Source organism: Garra rufa, chromosome 16 (assembly GCF_049309525.1).
Source record: "Garra rufa chromosome 16, GarRuf1.0, whole genome shotgun sequence".
Taxonomy (NCBI): Eukaryota; Metazoa; Chordata; class Actinopteri; order Cypriniformes; family Cyprinidae; genus Garra; species Garra rufa.
The window spans coordinates 3,842,709-3,865,523 of NC_133376.1; the positions used below are offsets into that span (position 1 = coordinate 3,842,709).

The following is a 22,815-nucleotide window of genomic DNA, read 5'->3' on the forward strand; positions in this document are numbered from 1 at the left end:
ACTTTATTAGTTCAGCTAGTAGTTTTTGCTGTGGATTAGAAGTACTTAAAGTTAGTATTCAGTAATTATTAAAAAAAAATTGTTTTTTGCTGATCCGAAAAATGATCCGATCCGTGACTCCAAATCCGTGATATGATCCGAACCGTGAGTTTTGTGATCCGTTGCACCACTAATAGAGACTGTTGGGGTGGGTTAGTAAACAACCTTCCAGAAAGATCATTCACAGGCAAATTACACTTTTACAATTTTAAAAATGTATAAATTTAGTTTGTCAAATTAATGCAAATAAGCATTTGTTTAGCTTGTTTGTGAAACAAAATGCGTCTTTGTGGGTTTATTTATTCAGTGAAATAACTAGAGATGTTCCGATACCCTTTTTTCCTTCCCGATACCGATTCCGATACTTGGGCTCGGGGTATCGGCCGATACCGAGTACTAATCCGATACCTGGGTGTGTAATTTTATATACAGCTGTAGATAATACTAATAAATTATTTTATGGTGTGCTTCAGACTTATCCCTTAATAAAACAAACATACAGTGATATATACAGTGATTTTTATTATCTGACATACATTTGACAGTAATATTTTTTTATATAGTTAGCATTACTAATCTTTCGTTTTGCGTGCCGTTTGATGTTTCTTATCCGAAACAGAAATGGCAGTGCTTATGAGTTGAACAACGCGGTGGTTGCACCAGTGCAGAAAAAATTGTCACAGTCTGGAGCCCTGTAATATTACCGCAAGTGTCACGCGCGCTTCAGTACAAGTAGTAACGTCACACAAAACCACACGCCTGTACCATTCATTAACACGGATATGCACAGAATTCATATTTAAACAGTCGGTTTGCAGCTTAATATTAGTCCATATCACGATTTGATTTAAGTGTGATGACCTACCTTTGATTAATGCATCCAAACTTTGACAAATTCCGTGACGTTCCGCGTTAAACTGTAAATTCCGTTTAGGTTAGAAAATGGTATCGGATCGGTACGTGGGTTCAAGTACTCGCCGATTCCGATGCTAGGATTTTTTGTGGTATCGGCGGCATTTCCGAGACTAGAATCGGAACAACCCTAGAAATAACTCTTCAGATTAAGGAGCACATTCACTATTAGCTAAGAGTTTTCCTCAAACTCCTAATTTGCTGCTTAAAGAAGTTCACTTCCAGAACTCAATTTTACAGATAATTTACTTACCCCCTTGTCATCCAAGATGTTCATGTCTTATGTTTAAGGAAAACATTTGAAATTTCCCTCCGAATGCTGGACTTCAATGGTGCCCGTGAGTTTGAACTTCCAAAATGCAGTTTCAGTGCAGCTGAACACTAAACAATCCCAGCCCAAGAAGCAAAATCTAGCAAAATGATTAGTTATTTTCTAATTATAATTTATATACGTTTTAACCTCAAATGCTCGTCTTTTCTAGCTTTGCATGTACTCTGTGTCAGGGTTCCCCACACCTTGGTTGACTTCAAATTTAAGGACCTTTCAAGGACTTTTCAGGTCCAATACCCACAAATTCAAGGACTTAATGTGGGGACACATTTTATACCTATGAGATGCATCGTTACAGTTTTTTGGCCATATGACAATGACATGTTTTGCTTAAAAATTAAGAATATTCAGTACATCCTATACTGTATTCTAAAATGATCTGATATTAACTTTTGCAAGGATTTTATTGAAAAGATCTTAAGCTCATGTTACCATAAGTTTTAAGATATATAAATATGTTTTGAGTTTTTCTTGTCTCATGGGTTTCCAGGCCTCACAATTCAGCGGTTTCAGCCTATTTTTGCAATGAACATCTAAACGTAATGTGTAAATGCACGTAACTAGTGTAAATCAAAAAGTGTTGGCTAAATGACGCATTAGTGGACCGGAGGGAATAATATGGATTTTTTTCCAGAAAATATATTCAAGCACTTTCACGGATCTGTATTAAACATTTTCAAGGACCCATGGGAACGGTTCAAGACCTGTAGGGTAGGTCAAAAAACTCCCATCTCATTTTCTTCTCCAACTTCAAAATCGTCTAACATTGCTGTTTTACCTTTTTTGTAAAGGGTATTTGATCATATTTCCGCTTTTACTTTGTAAACACTGGATCGATACTATTGCAGCGATGTAGGGTTATTTTGAAGTAAGATGGGAGTTTTTCGACATACCCTAACTTTCTTGAACCGGAATACACAGTTCACACACAGCTAGACAAGGTCAACATTCAAGGTTAAAAAGTATAGAAATTGTCAATTTGTTTAGAAAATGGCCGATCGTTTCGCTAGATAAGACCCTTATTCCTCAGCTGGGATTGTTTGGAGCCTTTTGAAGCTGCGTTTAAACTATATTTTGTAAGTTCAAACTCGTGGTCACCATAGAAGTCCACTATATGGAGAGAAATCCTGAAAAGCTTTCCTCAAAAAACATAATTTCTTATCGACTAAAGAAAGACATCAACATCTTTCATAACAAATGTTTGTTATGGAAGTGAACTTCTCCTTTAATAGTCAGTAAGGTAGCTGTTAAGTTAAGGTTTGGGGTCGGATTAAGGGATGTAGACACATCTTTATAAATACTAATAAACACCCAAACTAGTTAATAGTTAAGTATTCCTTAATCTAAAGTTTTACTAGTGAAGTAAATTTGTGTTATTCCCGTTCCTGAAGCGTTTGTTTAAGCCTGAATATTTACTCAATAGGTTGACTGGTTTAGTTTTTTCTAAATGCTGAACAAATGGTAGCGCCTGACACATAAATGGAAATCCACTGAAGTAAACAGCATGTTAGCCTGCAAACAACTTGTGAAGTTCTGCTAGGACACCCTCAGAAACTCTGTCCTACTGAGATGTGAAGTTTCCAGTCCCGTGTGTATCTCAATTAGGTTTTCTTTAAACTTTGAAATCAGACGTTCGTTCGCAGCAGTAGCGATGTTTGATCTCTGGAGCGTGGACACAGAATCCCTCCACAGATTGCTTTGCTGCTGCCGCTGTGACATCTCATCCAGCCAGATGAAACTAGCCTTCTAAACACAGCTGAAGTGTACCAGTGATAGATCACCCACTTCACGTCTCTACTTCTACATCTAGCGTGCTGTCCACCGTCCTCCAGTGAACTGGAATCTCCACCGGGAAAAAAGAGACGTTGAAATTCTGTCAAATTGAAATGCTGTAAACATTTGTGCGATGTGCCATTGAAAGCAAATGTGTTTGTCTTTCAGGAGCTGAGGGACGACATGCCTTCTGTTTTAGCTGATGTTTTCTGTATATTAGGTAAGTGCTGCCTTGTGTTTACACAGGCTAATGCTGATGAAAGGAAGTGTGCCAGTGTCATCTCATTTGTCCTGGTGAAGTAGAGCCAGAGTGCATTTGTATGAAAGACAGTTTTGTTACGTGCATGAGCGAACATGCTTATTAAACTGCAGTCATGTGTCCACGTAGATCGCTGTTCTGACAGATGTTTGCATAATTCAGCTTATGAATTTGAAGGAGCTGAAGAGTCTTACTGAACTTATCCTAATGAAGCTCTCATCAAGTTCCCTGCTGTTCGTTTGTCAGGCCCAGCGTGATTGATTTAAATGTTAATTTAATGCTATGTGGAGATACTACGGCTCTTGACACCTACACAAAACACACGTGCGTTTGTTACTGATAAATGCTTTGTTCCAACATAAGAAATAGGGCTGCACTATGGTTAAACCACCTCAAATAATCACAATTTATTACTATAAAGTGGTCATTTACTTTTCTTAAATGTTTTTATTTCATATATATTAACACAGTCTTTATATTATGAAGACTTGCCATTTTAAACCAGTAAAATTCATAATATGTGGCCATGGAAAACAAAACCAGTCATACGGGTGCATTTTTCAAAACTGAGAGTTACCTGTTGAATAAATAAGTTTTCCATTGATGTATGGTTTGTTAAAAATAGGACAATATTTGGCAGAGATGCAACTGTTTGAAAATCTGAAATTTGAGGGTGCAAAAAAATCTAAATATGAAGAAAATCACCTTTTAAAGTTGTCCAAATGAAGTTCTTAACAATGCCTATTATTTATCAAAAATTAAGTTTTGCTATATTTATGGTAGGACATTTCAAAAATATCTCTAGAACATGATCTTTATTTAATAACCTTAGGATTTTTGGCATAAAAGCAAAATGTATAATTTTGACCCATACAATGTATTTTTGGCTATTGCTACAAATATACCTGTGCTACTTGAGACTGGTTTTGTGGTTCAGGGTCACATATTCAATGCCATTCCTATGGATTTGCTTTTTACAAATGCGTAGCTTTTGTCTTCACAAGACATTAATTGATGGACTTAGTGTTTTATTGATTGATGTTTTTATCAACAGTTTGGACTTATTCTGACAGCAACCATTCACTGACTTATTTATTAATAGTCATTACTACTAAAATGTCATTACAATGAGAATATCCTTTTACATCTGAGCTGTCCTGTTTAAAAATAAAGTAAAAAGAAAGGGGTTGAATTACAATGAGTAATGGTAAAATATTGATTTTTTTTTTTCAAGTACACAACTATTCTGATCATTTGAAACTATTATAGTCTTTATACCGATACAACTGTGCTTTTACCTTTTTTTTGCATTTAATGTCCAATTGTATTATATTAATGTATTTTTGTTTTTAAAGTAATAATAATGCTTTGACTATGATATTATAAAATATATTATATAAAAGAGCTATTGCACGTAAGGAGTCTCTGACAGCAGTGTTTCAGTTAATAAAACAGAACCTTTTTGTTTCATAAAGAACCTTTAACATCTGAAGAACCTTTCAGTTTCACAAACGGTTCTTCGTGGCAAGAGAAGGTTCTTCAGATTATTAAAAGGAAAGACAGAGGTGGTTCTTTGTGGAACCAAAAATGGTTCTTCTATGGCACCGCTGTGAAAAAACACATTTATTTTTAAGAGTGTAGAAGTTTACTAACGTGGCATCTTTACAAAACCTTCAGTAGACAAAAGCTCCATAAAACGATTTCTGAGTTTCATGACGTGCCATCTAAATCCTTTATGCATTTGCATGCCATTGTGAAGACTAAGTCCATCTTTCACATCCTCAATGACATCTATGTTAAATTGAATATGGCACCTATCCTGACAAAGATCTATTGGACTCATTTCTCATTACAAAGCTTATTTAACGGGCTGTCTAAAAGAACAGTGTGCTTTCAAATAATTGCTGTAACCATCAATTACAATGGCAGTAGATATACATAACGCATCAAGAATTGATTTATACGTTATGTACATCTAATTTCATATAAATTCACGTGACCTGCATGTGTAATTGTGATTTTGCAGATATCGAGACGGGCTGTTTGGAGGAGAAACACAAGCGAGATCATTTTACCCAGCTGGTTGGAGCCTGTTTGGTGAGTAGAGCAGTTTGTGATTGTCTTCATGACCACTGTGTGGCAGTAATGCACTTCCAAACACGTCGTCAGTCTCTCCAGCACTACAGCACACACTGCGGTTGACGAAATGCTTTTTTTTTGCATGCGTGCGTACGTAAGTGGGTGGCCGATCCCCTGACTCTGAAGATTAGCTGCATTAGAGTATTGAGTGGCCCAAATTCTGTCCTCCAGTGAAAAATTAAAGTGTAGTCACAAAGGGCCTGAACGAACCTCCAGCACTGTGCTGGAATTAAACCAGACACTTCCACGGCGACTGTGGGTATTTGAGCTAGGCCTCAAACCGGAGCGTGTTTCACATCTTTGCTGTGGCACAACACGCTTGCGAAGGGAACGGTTTATAATGGCAGTCGAGGTGACTCATCGAGACCTGCAATGCGCCTGCTCTTCTCTTTTCATTTAAACCACTGTACGCCTGATTAGTATGCAAATACGGGCTTGTTATGCAGTGTTATTAGTGTCTTATGTAAGTGTAGCTGAAGGCCATTGAGGTCGGATGTGGGCAGTGCTACTCTGATGGATGCAGAGATATTATTCTAGCGTTTTGATGAATTTAATACTGCTCTTATCCTCCTGATAGAGCCTCCCCAGTAGTGTTGCTGAAGAGTGTCTAATTAAAGGCATTGTTGTCTGTCGTTTTCAGATCTGTGTTCCCGATGGTATGCTGAAGGAGCGATTAGATCCAGAAACGCTGGAGTCTCTGGGGCTGATCAAACAGGCTCAGCAGTTCAACCAGAAGATTGTCAAAATCAAGACCAAACTATTGTAAGTCACATTTCCTGCTGTTCCAGCCACCTTAAATAGAATTGATTGTGTCTTTCCCTGTGAATATAGGGATTCAGGTTTTCTCTATCTAGACTGCGTTCATTCTTAAACTAGTGTGTGCCTTGCCTACACACTCACCAAGGGCATCACCAACTGAAAACTGAACGTGCTGCCTATCGAGGTCATATTTTTAGGCATCATAGTTTAAAAACTTTCTGTGCGACCTACCTAGACGGTATTTAGGCATTGTGGCCTCAATCCTCTCATTCTAGTGAGGTGCCTGCTTAGACAATATTTAGGCTTTGTTTCTAAGAAAGGCTGTCTAGGTAGGAAGCTGGATTTTGAGAGATGGCCATATGTCTCAGGGCTCTACACTTACTTTTCTTTTTAGGAGCACTTGTAGGAGCACAGTCAAAATTTCAGGAGCACATTTTAACCAATAATCAAAAAATCTGGAAAAAAAATTGCCTTTCTATTACGAGGTGATATTTGATTTCTTTAAGTGATTTACAGGGGAATTTTTTTTTTTATCTTTGTAATGCCATTTTCTAGCTTTATTAAAAGTATATCATCTTTCATGTAAAAAAAAAACAAAAAACATATTTTTTTTAGATGTTTAAAAACCCTACTGCCTGCTTATACTTCATTTCAGCAATGAAAATAGTTCTAAATAAAGTAACAGCTCAGCCTTGTGCATCTCTAAAAGGAAACACAGCGGTGTTTCATTCATGAATGAAAGTGTTTGAGCGAATCTAGTTATTCATGATTTTCCATTCATAAAGACCATCATTTGCTTCATTCCTGAATGAATCAGCTGTTCAAATGAATCAATTGAGAGTTTCATTGTAACATAATTTAAAACATTTATTATTTCTATATTCAAAATGTTATATTTAAAACATTAATTTTGAATTTATTTGCACTCTTATGATTGGTAACTTATTTGTCTTATTCTGCTTATTATTATTATTATTATTATTATATTGTTTTAATATTATTATTGTTATAAGCAGTCCTATTTACAAGAAGAAGAAAAAAAACAGCTTATAAAGTGGGTGTGTGACAGGTATGGCTGTGGAATGGTGTTTGGGCAAGGAAAAAAAAATCAGTCAAAATATTTTTTTTTTGCTTTGAACCTTGTGCGAGAGCGATTTCAGAGCATTTTTAAGAGCATGTACTCTCAATTTGCTCTCATGGTACTTCAATATCAAACATTATCGGTAATTGCAGTGCCGCTTCAAGTCAAACACACCTATAGTCTACCAGCAGGAATTTAATGGTCTCGATATTATCATGGTCACATGCCGTTTTTTTTTTTTTCTTATAAATGTTTAAACTTCTTATTCTAACATAAAAGGTTTTTAAAGTTTTTTTTTTGTGTGTGTTTTTGTCCATTATGCTTTGGCACAGTACCTGTCAAATGAACTAACACCGAAAGCACAATATGGCTTAATCTCTTCATCAAGCCTGTTTTCAAAGCTAAGCGCACACTTCGTTCAGGCGATCAGCTTGTGATCCGGTGTTTTCCATGCCTCAGAATAGCTCTGTTCACAGTGAATGCAGTGAACTAGTTTATTGCATGTGCTGTGAGTTTAGTTTGTGTTTGGGAATGCAATAGCCAGCAGTTAAGCTTTATTTTTGCGGCAGATGATTACAGCATTTCACTAGATTTGTAGTGAGACGCATTTTTACTGAAGCTCGAGTATTTGTCAAAATAAAAGCTCTACTGTCATTTCCGTCAAAATAAAAGCTTAAAAGTGCAGTATGAACTGCTGACAGCTGATGGTTTAAATGCAGTCCAAATTCAAAATATCCCTTTCAAGTGTATAAATTAGGAAAGAAGTATTGTAATTTCTGTAATGTAAAACTAAAATAATATATCTATTAAATATTCATTTTTATTCATTCATTTTAAATATTCAGTTATTTTACATTGCAGTTGTTTTACAATATACGGCTATTACTGTCATATGAATCAAATTTTTTCTAATTTGTTATAATTTGTTCTTCCTAAAACACAAGTATGAATGAGACTGAGAGTGATTTTTCTTGTCTTCTATTGTCTGGTTAGCATTAATGAAACAGACAGCAGCAGATTTCTTATATTTCACAGATCCAAAATAATGAAACGCATCTGATTTCTTTCCCAAACTGTTTACGTTCACTTAAGACATAACCAACTATGTTGACGTGAATAGTTGCCAAGGCTGATATTTTGGCATAATTGTGTGTGTATTTGACTGTTCAAATGCAGTCTGCTGTGAAAGAGACCTGAGTTCAGGATGGCATGCTTTCTGAGAAGCTCTTTCTGTGCGTGGCTTTAGCTGTGTCAGTCAGTGCAAGTGTCGCGTCCACTTCCTTTTCACAGCTTATTACACTAACTCTTTTGCACATCAATCACATCCTTCACTTTTTCTCATTCATGCATGTTCTTTTCGTAAAAACCGAAATTGGCCCAAATATCTGCTTTCATGACCTTTGGTACAGTTTGAAGTGCTGGCTGCTGCTCTCCCTTCAAAATGTCTCTTTTTATGAACATCAGATGCAAGTATTTTGCTTCCAAAGGACGTACAATTTTTTTTTAAAATTAATATATAATAGTACTTTATTTAGAATAAAACTGTATGTTGATATGTATGACATGCAATTTTTAAAATACTATATTTCAAAGTTTGTAATATGATTGACCTCATACTGGGTGGTTTGGATCATGGCCCATAACCTATTATTTAAAGCATTTTTTTTTAAAACTCCTTATTGAAATGAATGAGGAAAAAAGTACTTCCTAAACTAGCACTGCTGAATCTGTTGCACTCTATAGCCACTCGTGTCTTTTTAGCGACATAATATTTAAAAACTATGTCTGTGAGTGTTGTCAGGATGTTAGAATGTCTAACCTTGATGAAATACATTGAAAAATATCATTATTCAATAACGTTTTCAAAAAAATAGCCACAACCTAAATTTAGAGAGTCTGTGCTGCACGCTCAGAATTAAAGTGACAGCGCATTGTTTGTGGTAAATATAAACAAGGGTTGACACAAATGTTATAATTTATACCATAAATGCATATAATTAAAGTCGCTTGTGTTTAAAAGTCAATGGAAATGGGTTTTTTGGCTAGGTTTAAAGGGAAATAGCATTTTTAGATAAACAAGGCAATAATTTATGGCACTCATGGAGGTAGGAAAACAAAGTTCTTTAACAACAGGATTGCTTGTAATAAAGATTTAAATGCAAAAGAAAAGGCAGTAGAACTGTTTCTGTCAGTAGTAATGTTTTGCCACTTGCTTGAGCAGCTTAATATGTAAATCTAGAAGTAAATGCAAAAGTAAAAAAAAAGCATTGAATAATGTGTTGTTTAAACTCATCTATGAAATATTAATGTATTGTATTACTGTACTGTGTAAAAAAACTAATCACAATGCTAAAAATCTAAATAATGGATGCATGTGTTTGCGGAAATCGGGCTTGTGCTCTGTGTGAGTTATTGTGCAATAATTGCACAATTCTAAAAAAATAAAAATGATCAAACTTTTAGGTGAGATAAATATATATTCTTAAATGTCTACAAAATGCTCTGCTCCACCCCTCAAAAAAACAAAAAACAAAAAAACTGATTAAATGCCTAAAAAGCCTGATTGTAGATTTTCACTATAAATAATTCTACATGATAAAAAGAAGGCTTTAAAAAGATCTGTATCGGTGATCGAATCGGCAGACACTGCTTCCTGTGATCGGCAATCATCCTCAAAAATCCTGATCGGAGCATACACTTTATTAAAATACAGACTGTGTTGTGTGTCAACTTGACCTCAGAGAAAAGAGAGGGAGAAACACAGCTGGTAATTGTATATTGATACTAGGTTAAATGAGTATTGAAATGGTTTCAAATATTCCAAATCAATATGTATCAGAATCAATATTTGACAACCCTAATATCTAAACATTCTGTGGTCTGAGAGAGAACATAATGCTTGTTTTTAATGCCTTGCATTAAAGCCAAACCCATTTCAAACAAGGTTATCTTATTATATTATTGTTACCTTATAGGCTCAAGAATACATTCATTCCAGACATGGAAATGCCTTGCATTAAAGACAATTTAAGGGTAACTTCTAAGGATGGGACGATACACCTACCTCCCGATTCAATACCATCACGATACTTGGGTGCCGATACGATACGTATTGCGAGATATTTTATTATTATTATTTTTTAACAATTTCGATTCTATAAGTATTGTGTTTTGATATTGCTAATAGGGCTGGGAGGATACGCTAGACTAGTGTTGTTTTTGGCGGCCAGTTTTAATTTTAGTTTTAGTCTAGTCTTTGTGTGAAGCTGTCATTTTAGTTTTTATTAGTTTTAGTCAAGTTCATAATCTTTTTAGTCTAGTCAAGTTTTAGTCGACTAAAAGTCTGAGCATTTTAGTCTTATTTTAGTCAGAATTACCCATGACTATTTTCGTCTAGTTTTAGTCAATAAAAATTGTATTTTAGTCTCTTTTTAGTAATACATTTTTATTTAACCCAGTCAATATAGTATAAGTACCTAGTAGTATAGACGAAACCAAAGTTTTCATTTAGCCAAACCCATTTCAAACAAGGTTATCTTATTATATTATTGTTACCTTATAGGCTCAAGAATACATTCATTCCAGACATGGAAGATGCTCATTTTACCAACCAAACATGTTAGAAGTACTCGCATGCATTTATATAATACAAAAATAATAAAATAGCATCACTTGACAGTGGCAGAAAAAAAATGAATACAAGTTTAACAAAGAGAAACAAGGTGTTTGAATGCTCGAGCTACACTAACATACTGAAAAATGAGTGATGTGACGTTCGACACAGAAGCTTTGAAGCTTGTATCAAAAAATGAAACATCTCACAGTGATCGATCATCTATGCCTACACGAATCATGCTTCTACTTTTATAAGTTTATTTACAGATTAATTAATTTATACCTTGTGTAAGTAAAATATTTCTTATGGTTTTCGTAGCACAAATTGGTTTATTTTCTGAAACTGTCCAAAAATCGCTTGGGCATCTAGGACGCAATAGCAACGTTTTCCACCTTTGACCACAAGATGTCATTAGTGTACAACGTGTTGGAAAGCTTCGAGTAATGAAGCTTTTTACGATACAGTTGAGGGGAAATCTTCGGTGCTTCGAAGAAATGTCGTTTCTTCTTTTTCTCCCAAAAACGAACCCCAGCTGGCCGGCCATCGGTCCCTTTCTCTGTGTCAGACTTAACTTTGTTTGTAGTCGCCTTCTAGATAATGCCACAAGTTGGGGCTTGAGAAAGTGACGTCGCCTGCGTTTTAGGCTAGAATATGTTATAACGTTATAATATTTCGTTTAGTCTTGTTTTTGTCAACGAAAATGAAGACACGTTTTAGCATAGTTTTTATTTTGTAAACCACATTTAGTCTTGTTTTTATTCGTCAACGATATTGCATTATACATTTAATTATAGTCGTCGTCATAAACAACGTTATAAACGACGATATTTAGTCATAATTTTCGTTGACGAAAGCAACACTACGCTAGACTGCCAATTCAAACTGAAATAAAATAAAGTGCCACATTACTTTGCAAACCATTTTAGTCATGTTTGGTCATGATTTCCCGGCAAAACAAATTTTACTTTGTATACCGCAAAGTATATTTTGGTCATCCCGTTAAAAATAACATTCAAATTGGATCAATTAAGAATTTAAAGTGCTGGAAATAGTTATGTTAAATGCTGGAAAGTCATTAAAAAGGTGCTTGAATTTCTCTCTCAAAGGTTGTACAAACCCTGAAATGAATAATGTGTTATTATTTCTACCACAATACATTGTTATAGTTTAGCATTAATACTTCTAGTTTTTTGACAAAAGTCAGTGCTGTTTATAACAGAGACTTCTGGACAGAATTCGAAATGATTCTTACTAGATCTTGCAGCAACGGTTTTCATTGTGTGGTAAATTCAAACACTTCTTACTGGATCTTGCCGCACTGTGCAGTAACAGTGTCGCAAAATCAACTTGCTGTTTTGAGCTTGGACAAGTTTGTGTGCTTTCGAGCTGATAAATGGTTCGCACTGCGCAGCTAAAACATAGTGCGGTTTGTCGATAGATGTTTCTCATATCCAACAGAAATGGCAGCGCTTATGAGTTGAACAACAGTGGTCGCGCCAGTCCGACTGTTCACAAAAATTAGTTCCACCGGCGAAAAAAGGGTCGCAAAACGTCTGGAGCCCTGAGAGAGCAGATGGCTCTGCATGCTTTCAAGTCGCTCTGGCAGTACTTTGATGTCAAACGCCGATCGTCTGCACGGTGCTGCCTAAACTGCAACACATTTATACATTTCGGCCTCTGTTGGTAACTTCTCCCCACCACCTCTTCAGTAAAATAATTAAATATAAATCGATTCCGGGGTAAACCAATCGATTTTTAAATTGTTTCAAAAAGAATCACGATAGTTAGGTGAATCGAAACTTCTTTTGTTTGCGATCATGTGCACCTGAAGTGCAGAGTTTGTCCTCTGCTTGACCATTGCTTGGTGTGATGAGTTTCAGATGACAGTCCAGTTTCAGATTTAGTCTTTGGGTGTAAAACACCTTGAGTTTGTGTGCTGAAATGTGCCATGTTGTTCTCTTTTAAACATGGGTCACTGCTTTCTGCACATTCAGCATGTTGTTGAGAATCTATAAAATGTCCACAGCCTCATTTTGCTGTAAATGAAAGGCATAGCGCTGAACTCCCCTGATGATGATTAATTTCATGCCTTTGTGTAGGTCTTTCTTAATGAGTTTTATCACGATTACAGAACACTCTGCCCTGTAAGCCCTCGTTCCATAGCCCAGTTCTTTGCGTGCCATCCAGCAGTCCTTTCATTAACATAAGCATGTTTTAATGGATTAATTGGTTTCATGTCATCTAATAAATGCCTGCCATATGTCTAAGGCCTCGTGCTCCTGTCTGTGACCAGCGGACCTCAGCTCTGATGTACTTCATTATTTTGAGATGACTGCATGAAGTTATTTTCCGGGGTAACCTTCCATCTTTCTCTCTCTAGTTACAAACAGCAGAAGTTCAATTTGTTGCGCGAGGAGAATGAAGGTTATGCTAAGCTGATCGCGGAGCTCGGGCAGGATCTGTCCGGGAATCTCACCAGCCACATCGTCCTTGAGAACATCAAGTCATTAATAGGTACAGTATGTGCTGCAACACCTGTCATAATGGCTCGTAACTTCATCTATAAATACTGCTGGACCGTTCCAGATGATTGCTAACTCTAGATGATCTTGAATTTCTTCTCTAGACCAGTGCTTCTCAACCAGAAGGCTTTTGCAAACCTTTAAGGAGGCTGCAGTGTGACTCAAAATTATTTACATATATGTGACCCTGGACCAGTCATTTTTTACTTTTATTCCAAAAATCATAAGAATGTTAAGTACAGATCATGTTCCATTAAGATATTTTGTAAATTTCCTACCGTAAATATATCAAAACTTAATTTATGATTAGTAATATGCATTGCTAAGAACTTAATTTGGACAACTTTAAAGGCGGTTTTCTCAATATTTAGATTTTTTTGCACCCTCAGATTCCAGATTTTTAAATGGTTGTATTTCATAGTTGTATTTTTAAATAATGTCATATCCTAACAAACCACATATCAATGGAAAGCTTATTTATTTAGTATTATTCTCAATTTCATGACTGGATTTGTGGTCCCGGGTCACATATTACTAATAACAAAATGTATAGTTATATAAATATATGTAAATATTCTAATTTAAAGAGACAGTTCACCTAAAAATGAAAGTTCTGTCATCATTTATTTACGCTCATGTTGATTGTTGTTGTTTGTTCTGTTGAATACAAAAGAAGATATTTTGAGGAGTTTTGGAAACCAAACAGTTGCTCGTCCCCATTGACTTCCATATTGTTTTTCTTCCGTACTATGGTCGTCAATGCAGACCAGCAACTGTAAATTCATAAAGCTTTGCAACAACTTGAGGGTGAGTAAATGATGAGAGAATTGCAGTTTTGAGGCAACTGTCCCTTTAATTGAAGTGCTAAAAAACATACAGTCAAGATTGAAACTGAAATCCTGGTTCTTTTTTTTTTCTCCTTTTATTTTCTTTTTTAGTTTATTTATTTATTTTTTTGGTCTGGAATGTGCATAAAATCATTTTGTGTTGCTCTATGTAGTGTTATCTATTACAGTTTTTTTTTTTTTAAATACTTTTTTAGTAAGTAAATTGCATTTTAGATTTGATGTATTTGTTTTTCTGTTTTTTTTTATATGATGCAGTGTGTAGTTAGTAAGTTAATGAAGAATAATTATTCTAAACTAATATATCTATCAAAGAACAGTAAGAGTATTGGATTGCCATTAGTATCAGCAGATGCAGTGTAATATTTAGCAGATGCAGTATGATAACATGATATTTAGGCAAAATAAGAAAAATGTACACACCTTTATTCTGTTCAAAAGTTTTCACCCCTGGCTCTTACTGCATTTTGTTTTCTTTCTGAAGCATCAGTGAGTTGAACCTTCTGTAATAGTTGCATATGAGTCCCTCAGTTGTCCTCTCAGTGTGAAAAGATGGATCTCAAAATCATACAGTCATTGTTGGAAAAGGTTCAAATACACAAAAATGCTGAAAAACAAATAATTTGTGGGACCTGAAGGATTTTTCTGACAGCTGACAGTTTAACTGTTTAGGACAAACAAGGGACTCATGAACAACTATCACTAAACAAAAAATAACACACACAACTATGGATCATTCAGGTAACAACACTGTATTAAGAAATCAAGAGTATGTAAACTTTTGAACAGGGTAATTTTTATAAATTCAACTTATTTTCTCTCGTGTACTATATGTGAAATATCTTATTCAGGTCAGTACTAAATAAAAAATAACATGCATTTTGTCTGATCCCTATTATTTTGGTCAAATAATTAACATTGTGCAGATTCTGCAAGGTGTATGTTAACTTTTGACTTCAACTGTACATAGTGTCAGCCCAGCAGTGGAGCAGTAAGGCCAATGACAGATGAAACTCACTCTTGCCTCGGGTCACTGGACCATCTCTGTTGAGCCCTGATAATGACTGGCGCAGTGGTCCAAAACAAAACTTTATGATCACTCGAGTGAGCTCAATCCAGCTGTGATAATTACAGCTGTCATGTGTGGTGACTGTCATTGAGATCATGAGCTGATGCCGTCCATGTTCTGTCCTCAGGATGTTTCAATCTGGACCCGAACCGTGTGCTGGACATCATCTTAGAAGTGTACGAGTGTCGCTCTGAACACGATGAGTTCTTCATCCCGCTTATCAAGTCCTACATGTGCGAGCACCAGACCCTTTGCCACATGCTGGGCTTCAAGTTCAAGTTCCACCAGGTACAGTCCATCATACAGCAGTGTACATGCTTACTATATGCAAACCCACACAGGTCAGATATATTTGTTTCATGACAATTTAATACACAGACATGTGACACAAAGCTTTTGCCTAGACTGTATGTGTGTTATGTGTTTAAATGAGTAGTTCACTTCCAGAATAAACATTTTCAGCTGATCTACTCACCCCTTTGTCATCCAAGATGTCTGTCTTCAATTGTAAAGAAATTGTTTTTTGAGGAAAACATTTTAGGATTTCTTTCTACAGTCGTGGCCAAAAGTTTTGAGAATTACATAAATATTGGAAATTGGAAAAGTTGCTGCTTAAGTTTTTATAATAGCAATTTGCATATACTCCAGAATGTTATGAAGAGTGATCAGATGAATTGCATAGTCCTTCTTTGCCATGAAAATTAACTTAATCCCGTAAAAAAAAAAAAAAAAACTTTCCACTGCATTTCATTGCTGTCATTAAAGGACCTGCTGAGATCATTTCAGTAATCGTCTTGTTAACTCAGGTGAGAATGTTGATGAGCACAAGGCTGGAGATCATTATGTCAGGCTGATTGGGTTAGAATGGCAGACTTGACATGTTAAAAGGAGGGTGATGCTTGAAATCATTGTTCTTCCATTGTTAACCATGGTGACCTGCAAAGAAACGCGTGCAGCCATCATTGCGTTGCATAAAAATGGCTTCACAGGCAAGGATATTGTGGCTACTAAGATTGCACCTAAATCAACAATTTATAGAATCATCAAGAACTTCAAGGAAAGAGGTTCAATTCTTGTTAAGAAGGCTTCAGGGCGTCCAAGAAAGTCCAGCAAGCGCCAGGATCGTCTCCTAAAGAGGATTCAGCTGCGGGATCGGAGTGCCACCAGTGCAGAGCTTGCTCAGGAATGGCAGCAGGCAGGTGTGAGCGCATCTGAACACACAGTGAGGCCAAGACTTTTGGAAGATGGCCTGGTGTCAAGAAGGGCAGCAAAGAAGCCACTTCTCTCAAAAAAAACATCAGGGACAGATTGATCTTCTGCTAAAAGTATGGCGAATGGACTGCTGAGGACTGGGGCAAAGTCATATTCTCCGATGAAGCCTCTTTCTGATTGTTTGGGGCATCTGGAAAAAGGCTTGTCCGGAGAAGAAAAGGTGACGCTACATCAGTCCTGTGTCATGCCAACAGTAAAGCATCCTGAGACCATTCATGTGTGGGGTTGCTTCTCATCCAAGGGACTGGGCTCACTCACAATTTTGCCCAAAAACACAGCCATGAATAAAGAATGGTACCAAAACACCCTCCAACAGCAACTTCTTCCAACAATCCAACAACAGTTTGGTGAAGAACAATGCATTTTCCAGCACGATGGAGCACCGTGCCATAAGGCAAAAGTGATAATTTAGTGGCTCGGGGACCAAAACGTTGACATTTTGGGTCCATGGCCTGGAAACTCCCCAGATCTTAATCCCATTGAGAACTTGTGGTCAATCCTCAAGAGGCGGGTGGACAAACAAAAACCCACTAATTCTGACAAACTCCAAGAAGTGATTATGAAAGAATGGGTTGCTATCAGTCAGGATTTGGCCCAGAAGTTGATTGAGAGCATGCCCAGTCGAATTGCAGAGGTCCTGAAAAAGAAGGGCCAACACTGCAAATACTGACTATAAAAGCCTTTGAAACGTATGAAGTGCTTGTAATTATATTTCAGTACATCACAGAAACAACTGAAACAAAGATCTAAAAGCTGTTTAGCAGCAAACTTTGTGAAAACTAATATTTGTGTCATTCTCAAAACATTTGGCCACGACTGTATATAGTGGACTTCTATGGTGCCCCCAGTTTGAACTTCCAAAATGCAGTTTAAATGCCGCTTCAAAGGGCCCTAATTGATTCCAGCCGAGGAATAAGGGTCTTATCTAGCGAAACGTTTGGTTATTTTCAAACGATCATGTGTATTCTGGTTCAATACAGTTAGGGTATGTTGATAAACTCCCATCTCATTTTCTCCTCCAACTTCAAAATCGTCCAACATCGCTGGAGAAGTACCAACTCAGTGTTTACAAAGTGAACATGCAAAGAACTAACTGCATTGAACCAGAATACATTGAGGTTATGCAGAGCTAGGAAAAAGACTAGCATTTGAGGTTAAAAAGTATATACATTTTTTTTTAAATTTTTTTTAATAACCAATCATTTTGGTAGATAAGACCCTTCGTCGACTGAGATCGTTTAGAGCCCTTTAAAGCTGCATTTTAAACAGCATTTTTGAAGTTCAAACTCGGGGGCAGAAGTACACTATATGGAGAGAAATCCTGAAATGTTCTCCTCAGAAAACATAATTTCTGAAGACTAAATGACTAAAGAAACAAAGACATGAACATCTTGGATGACAAGGGGGTAGGTGTCTGCTTTAGCAGGGTGGCCGCGGATCCTTAAAAAGTCTTAAAAAGTCTTAAATTCCGTTGTCCTAAAATAAGGCCTTTAAATGTCTTAATTTGTCTTAAATCTAAATCCAAGGGTCTTAAATTTTTTACACTTTGAAAAGGAAAAGTTTATCGTTTTGAGGAGAATCTCCTGCGCAGGTTCTAAATCTGTTCTGTTGCTAGACACGCGCTTGCTTGACAACGCCTCAGTGTTGCCAGATTTAGCGGGTTTCCGCCCAACTACACGCATTTGAATCGCAGATTAGCTGTTAAGTTTAACCATCATAGAGTAAAAGTTTATAATTAGCACGTGTTTTTACGTTGCCGCACACAACTGGCGCGAGCACGCGCAGAGAGAGAGAGAGGAGAGAGAGGCGCGCGGCGCGATTCACACAGATTGATTCCTCTTTAACTGCTATTTGAATGGAAACGTACATACCAAGTCATGTCTTAATACCCGTTTTGGTATTCTGTTTAACAGTCGTTTATGTCTTCAGTGAACCGAAACAGCTGAGAAAGAGATGCGTGCCAGTATTCGGTTTGGGCATTTGGCCTTAAAGAGACAGCGTCCTATAAATACCTGCAGTGAGAAACACTAGTTATTTTACAATTAATTATTAAATTTCCCCTCCTGAATACTAGTGTTATTGATTTTATTACTAACTTTATGTTGTATTCATTTACACTTGTCATTTGTGTAATTGTTCTTGTTTTGTTACTGAACTTTAGTTCAGATAGTAGTTTTTGCTGTGGATGAGAAGTAGCCTACCTAAAGTAGCATTCAGTAATTAGGAAAAAACAAACTTTTTTTTTTTTTTTTTTCTGATCCGAAAAATGATCCGATCCATGACTCAAAATCCCTGTTTGTTACACTGTTACATTGGCTTCAAAGTGTGTGAGAGCCTTGACTTTGTCATGGAATAGAAAATAATTTCTTCTTCTGGAATAGTGTTTTCTGTTGAATATTCCCAAGAATAATCAGTTAAATAAAATAATAATTTAAAATATCTTCATAGTTTTGTGCTAGACTTTTGCGGGACTTTCAATTTGGTCTTAAATTTTGTTTGAAAATGGTATTAAAAAGTCTTAAAATGTCTTAAATTTAACTTGGTCAAACCTGTAGACACCCTGTTTAGGGCTGCATGATTATGACAAAATCATAATTGCCGATTATTCCCTTGAAATTGCAATTGTTAATTACGATTATCACAGTTTACATTAATTGATGTTTAAATGGCTTCATACCATTGTTTGAAGCAACTGCATGCCATAATTTTATATAGAAATAAAAAAGCAAGTTGAAAACACTCTTCCTGAAATACTTGCATTGCTTTTCTCATTGCCACAAATGTCAACGATACATTGGTTTGGTTTCTTTAAAAAAGAAAAGTAAAAATATGCAATATGCATAGGGATATACCGTTATCAATTTTCATGTTGCGATTAATTGATGAGTATTCAGTATTATCATGATATTGAAATTTATTTGCAAAAACGTGGTGTCATAATACAGTATAACATGCTTAATAAATGTTTTCTTACAAAAATAACTGAACATTTAAATACAATAAAGCAATACACAAATGTATAAAGTTAAAAAATTTACACAGATTAAATTAATATTCACAATGAGCAATAGCTACATTTGCAACAAAAGTTATTAATCTTTGTTAAAAAATGCAACTCTTAGTTCAAGTTCATTAAATAACACAGTTGCAACTTTTGATTTTAACAATTTTTTTTATTAAATATTGGAATTACCTAAGATTAATGAATGTTTAGGAGAATTTAAAAAATGTTTTGTTGTGTATAGCCTAAGTCTAAATATTTAAGTATTTGGCGCTGTGATAAATACCAAAGCAAATACACAAACCTTTTCAGAAACTGAAAGCTGTTTGCGCTTTCATCCAGAGGGTCTTTCACGTGCTCCTCCATGTGCTTCTCATCCGCGCTTGCTTACATCAGAGTGCACACGCGTTTTTGACGCAGCATACAGCGGCGTTGTGCATTGTGACCAGTTGATAGGAAAAGTTATCGTAAAATGCATTCATAATTCTGAATAATTTGTTATAATTATTCTCAGTATTTTGATGTGACTATGATAACAATAATGATTTGCCTCTCACAACGTGATCTAAACATGCCTTTTAAGCACGCAGAATAATTAACTTTTTTTTGTAATCACGGCTTTGAACAATTACATAATCGTGATCACAATTAGAAATTAGATAAATTGTGCAGCCCTAATCTGTATCTGTAAATTTTTGTTCTGGAAGTGAATATCTTCTTTAACAGGGGCTTGGGGCGAAAATGCCATCAAAATGAGCAAAATTTCCTTTCAACATTTTCCCTAATAAAGTGAAATGTTTTTTACAGGTTTTGCAGTATTGAGCATTATAACCAATCAATAACATTTTATTGGTAACAGTCAATAATATTCTGACTGATTAAAGTAATTGGTGAAGAACATAACACAGATATATTTAAGAAGACCATTTTAAAAATTGCCCTCAAAAAGTTAAAAAATATTAACAATTCCATGGGACAAATATTGCCCTCACTAAAAGTTAATTTCTGACCTTGGTCAGCATATATAAATGTTTATTGTAAATGTAAATTTGCTTTCAAGGTAGGCATGTTGCTAGGTTTTATAAAACATAGTCAGTGCTGGGCAAAATTTCAAAAATATTTCTAGTCATTGGTTCTGAACATTTGTTGTTGCAGTGCAGAGTATATGAGTCGGCATAGCAACTGTACTGATAGATCTGCCTTTAGTTTTAGTTCATGTTATTGTGCAGTAATATTCACTGACTCATACAAGATGACTGCTGTGTCAAGTATAATTTTCTGTCTTAAGTTTTTTTTTTTTTATCTCTCAAATGAACAAAAGTAGTAGGAGTCCACTGCAATCAAATACTCAATGAAATAGAAGTACTAGTAATCGTTTGCACATAGTCAACATTATATTGTGCAGCTGGGTTTGTTTGCCCTTCTCTTGGATGAGATCCCTGTCCACAATCTGTTTTTTTGTTTGTTATTTTCCACAGGAACCAAATGGAGAAACACCATCATCTTTGTACCACATCGCCGCAGCTCTTCTTCAACACAACCTCATCGCTCTTGAAGACCTCTATGTTCATGTAAGTGGAAGTGGAGTCAAGTCAGGTGGATTAGTGTGATGTAAAAACTGACGATGTTAAAATTTTTGTAGTGCTGAGTAGCGATTTGGCAGCTGCTTTTTTTGGCAGACGCTCCATTTGAGTGAATGCATTGGCAGTAAAGGTTTCTGTTAGGATGATCAAATTATATTTGATTAGCAGACATGTCTGTGATCTCATTAATGCAGTGGGTGATAAGAACCTTTAAATGAGTCGCTATACAGAAGAAATCTGTTCAAATTGCTTTTTTTTTTTCTGAACGCTCATGAATCCTTTCCTTAAAACGAAGTGTAAACTCAATTTAAGAGAGTGTAGTTAGCTTCCTTGAGTGTTCACCAGAGTGCTGAATGTTCTTTGCTTGCTTTAACTCTCACGATTTGAATAAGTTTAATTTTTCATGCTGCTAAGCTGGCCAGCGGCAACACATATAGTGCAAAAGCAATGGGAGTGATAACTGCATTTAAATGAGTGAGTAAATTACCGCTCTGCGTGATGATTGACAGTGATACCCATGGCAACAGGCCGAACAAAAAAGTCCTAATAGAACTTTGCAATGAACAAGTCTAGTATGAGTTTAGTAGATTTAAAGGGATAGTTCATTCAGAAATAATAAAAGTTTGCATACCATCCATTTTTTCAGTAGAACATAGGCCTAAAAGAAGATCTTTAGCTGAAACTATGGTCCTTGGTGATTCAAACAATCAGGGATTGAAATTAACTTTTTCACTCACCAGCCAATTTGGCTACTAAATTCTCACCAGCCATTCATAACATTCACTAGCCAAAAAAAACAAACAAAAAAAACAACAACTGTGACTGTGGCAAATAATTTGGTGTCAGTTCTAGGGGTGTGTGATATTGACAATAAATAATATCTCAATATTTTCTGGGATTTTATCGATAATGGTATTGATGGAGATAATTAGACAATATTATGCAGAATGTGTTTTTGTGTGTGAACTGACTCCTGAATTCTTTGATATTCTTCACACTCTGTGGCCAGTTCACTGCAGTGATAGAAATTAATCTTTTCCAATAAGTTTAAATTGATTTTTACCTTTATAAAGCCGTTTTTTTTTTTCTAAAAGTATGCATCATCTTTTGAGTGAAATTCTTACATTTAATCAGTCAATAATAATAATAATAATAATAATAATAATAATAATAATAATAATACATTTAGGCTGTTACCAAACACATGAAATCAGTATCAACTCATCTTTGCAGAAGTTGCATTTAAGGTGCCATTTAGATGTATTTCCACACAGTTTAATGAAGTCAAGAGGGACATGCAATGCTTTAACCTGCAGTTACAAATGCATGAATAATGTTTGGATATTTTAAACATAAAATGTTGAATACTGATATTTGAAATTATTTTAAAAATGAAAAGATGCTTTAAATGTAAAATTAAAACTGCCAGTAGGTGGCAGCAAGTCACTGTTAATAAGTGAGTCATTGCGATTGAACCGAATCATTTAAACAGTTGATTCATTCAGGAAAGTTGCTCTGAGATGCGAAACAGTGCGGTGCTGTTTTTGGAACGATTTTTGTTGGTGAAATAGAGCAAAAACAGTCAATATGGTGTCTAAAATGTATGCAAGTCTC

General features: G+C 35.7%; 1 protein-coding gene across 5 annotated transcripts in view; it reads left to right on the top strand.

Annotated features, from left to right (window-relative positions):
- The window catches only part of thoc2 (THO complex 2), a 131,424-nt gene that overhangs the window by 11,744 nt on the left and 96,865 nt on the right, over positions 1-22,815 (top strand). For all 5 annotated transcript variants that reach the window (XR_012339790.1, XR_012339791.1, XM_073821222.1 and 2 more), the window contains exons 4-9: positions 3,224-3,275; positions 5,341-5,411; positions 6,094-6,215; positions 13,290-13,423; positions 15,473-15,633; positions 21,097-21,189. Coding sequence is in view for 3 of the 5 variants with exons in the window: in XM_073821222.1 (XP_073677323.1) it covers positions 3,224-3,275; positions 5,341-5,411; positions 6,094-6,215; positions 13,290-13,423; positions 15,473-15,633; positions 21,097-21,189 (633 nt within the window). In the remaining 2 variants the exon portion in view is untranslated. The remainder of the gene's footprint in view (positions 1-3,223; positions 3,276-5,340; positions 5,412-6,093; positions 6,216-13,289; positions 13,424-15,472; positions 15,634-21,096; positions 21,190-22,815) is intronic.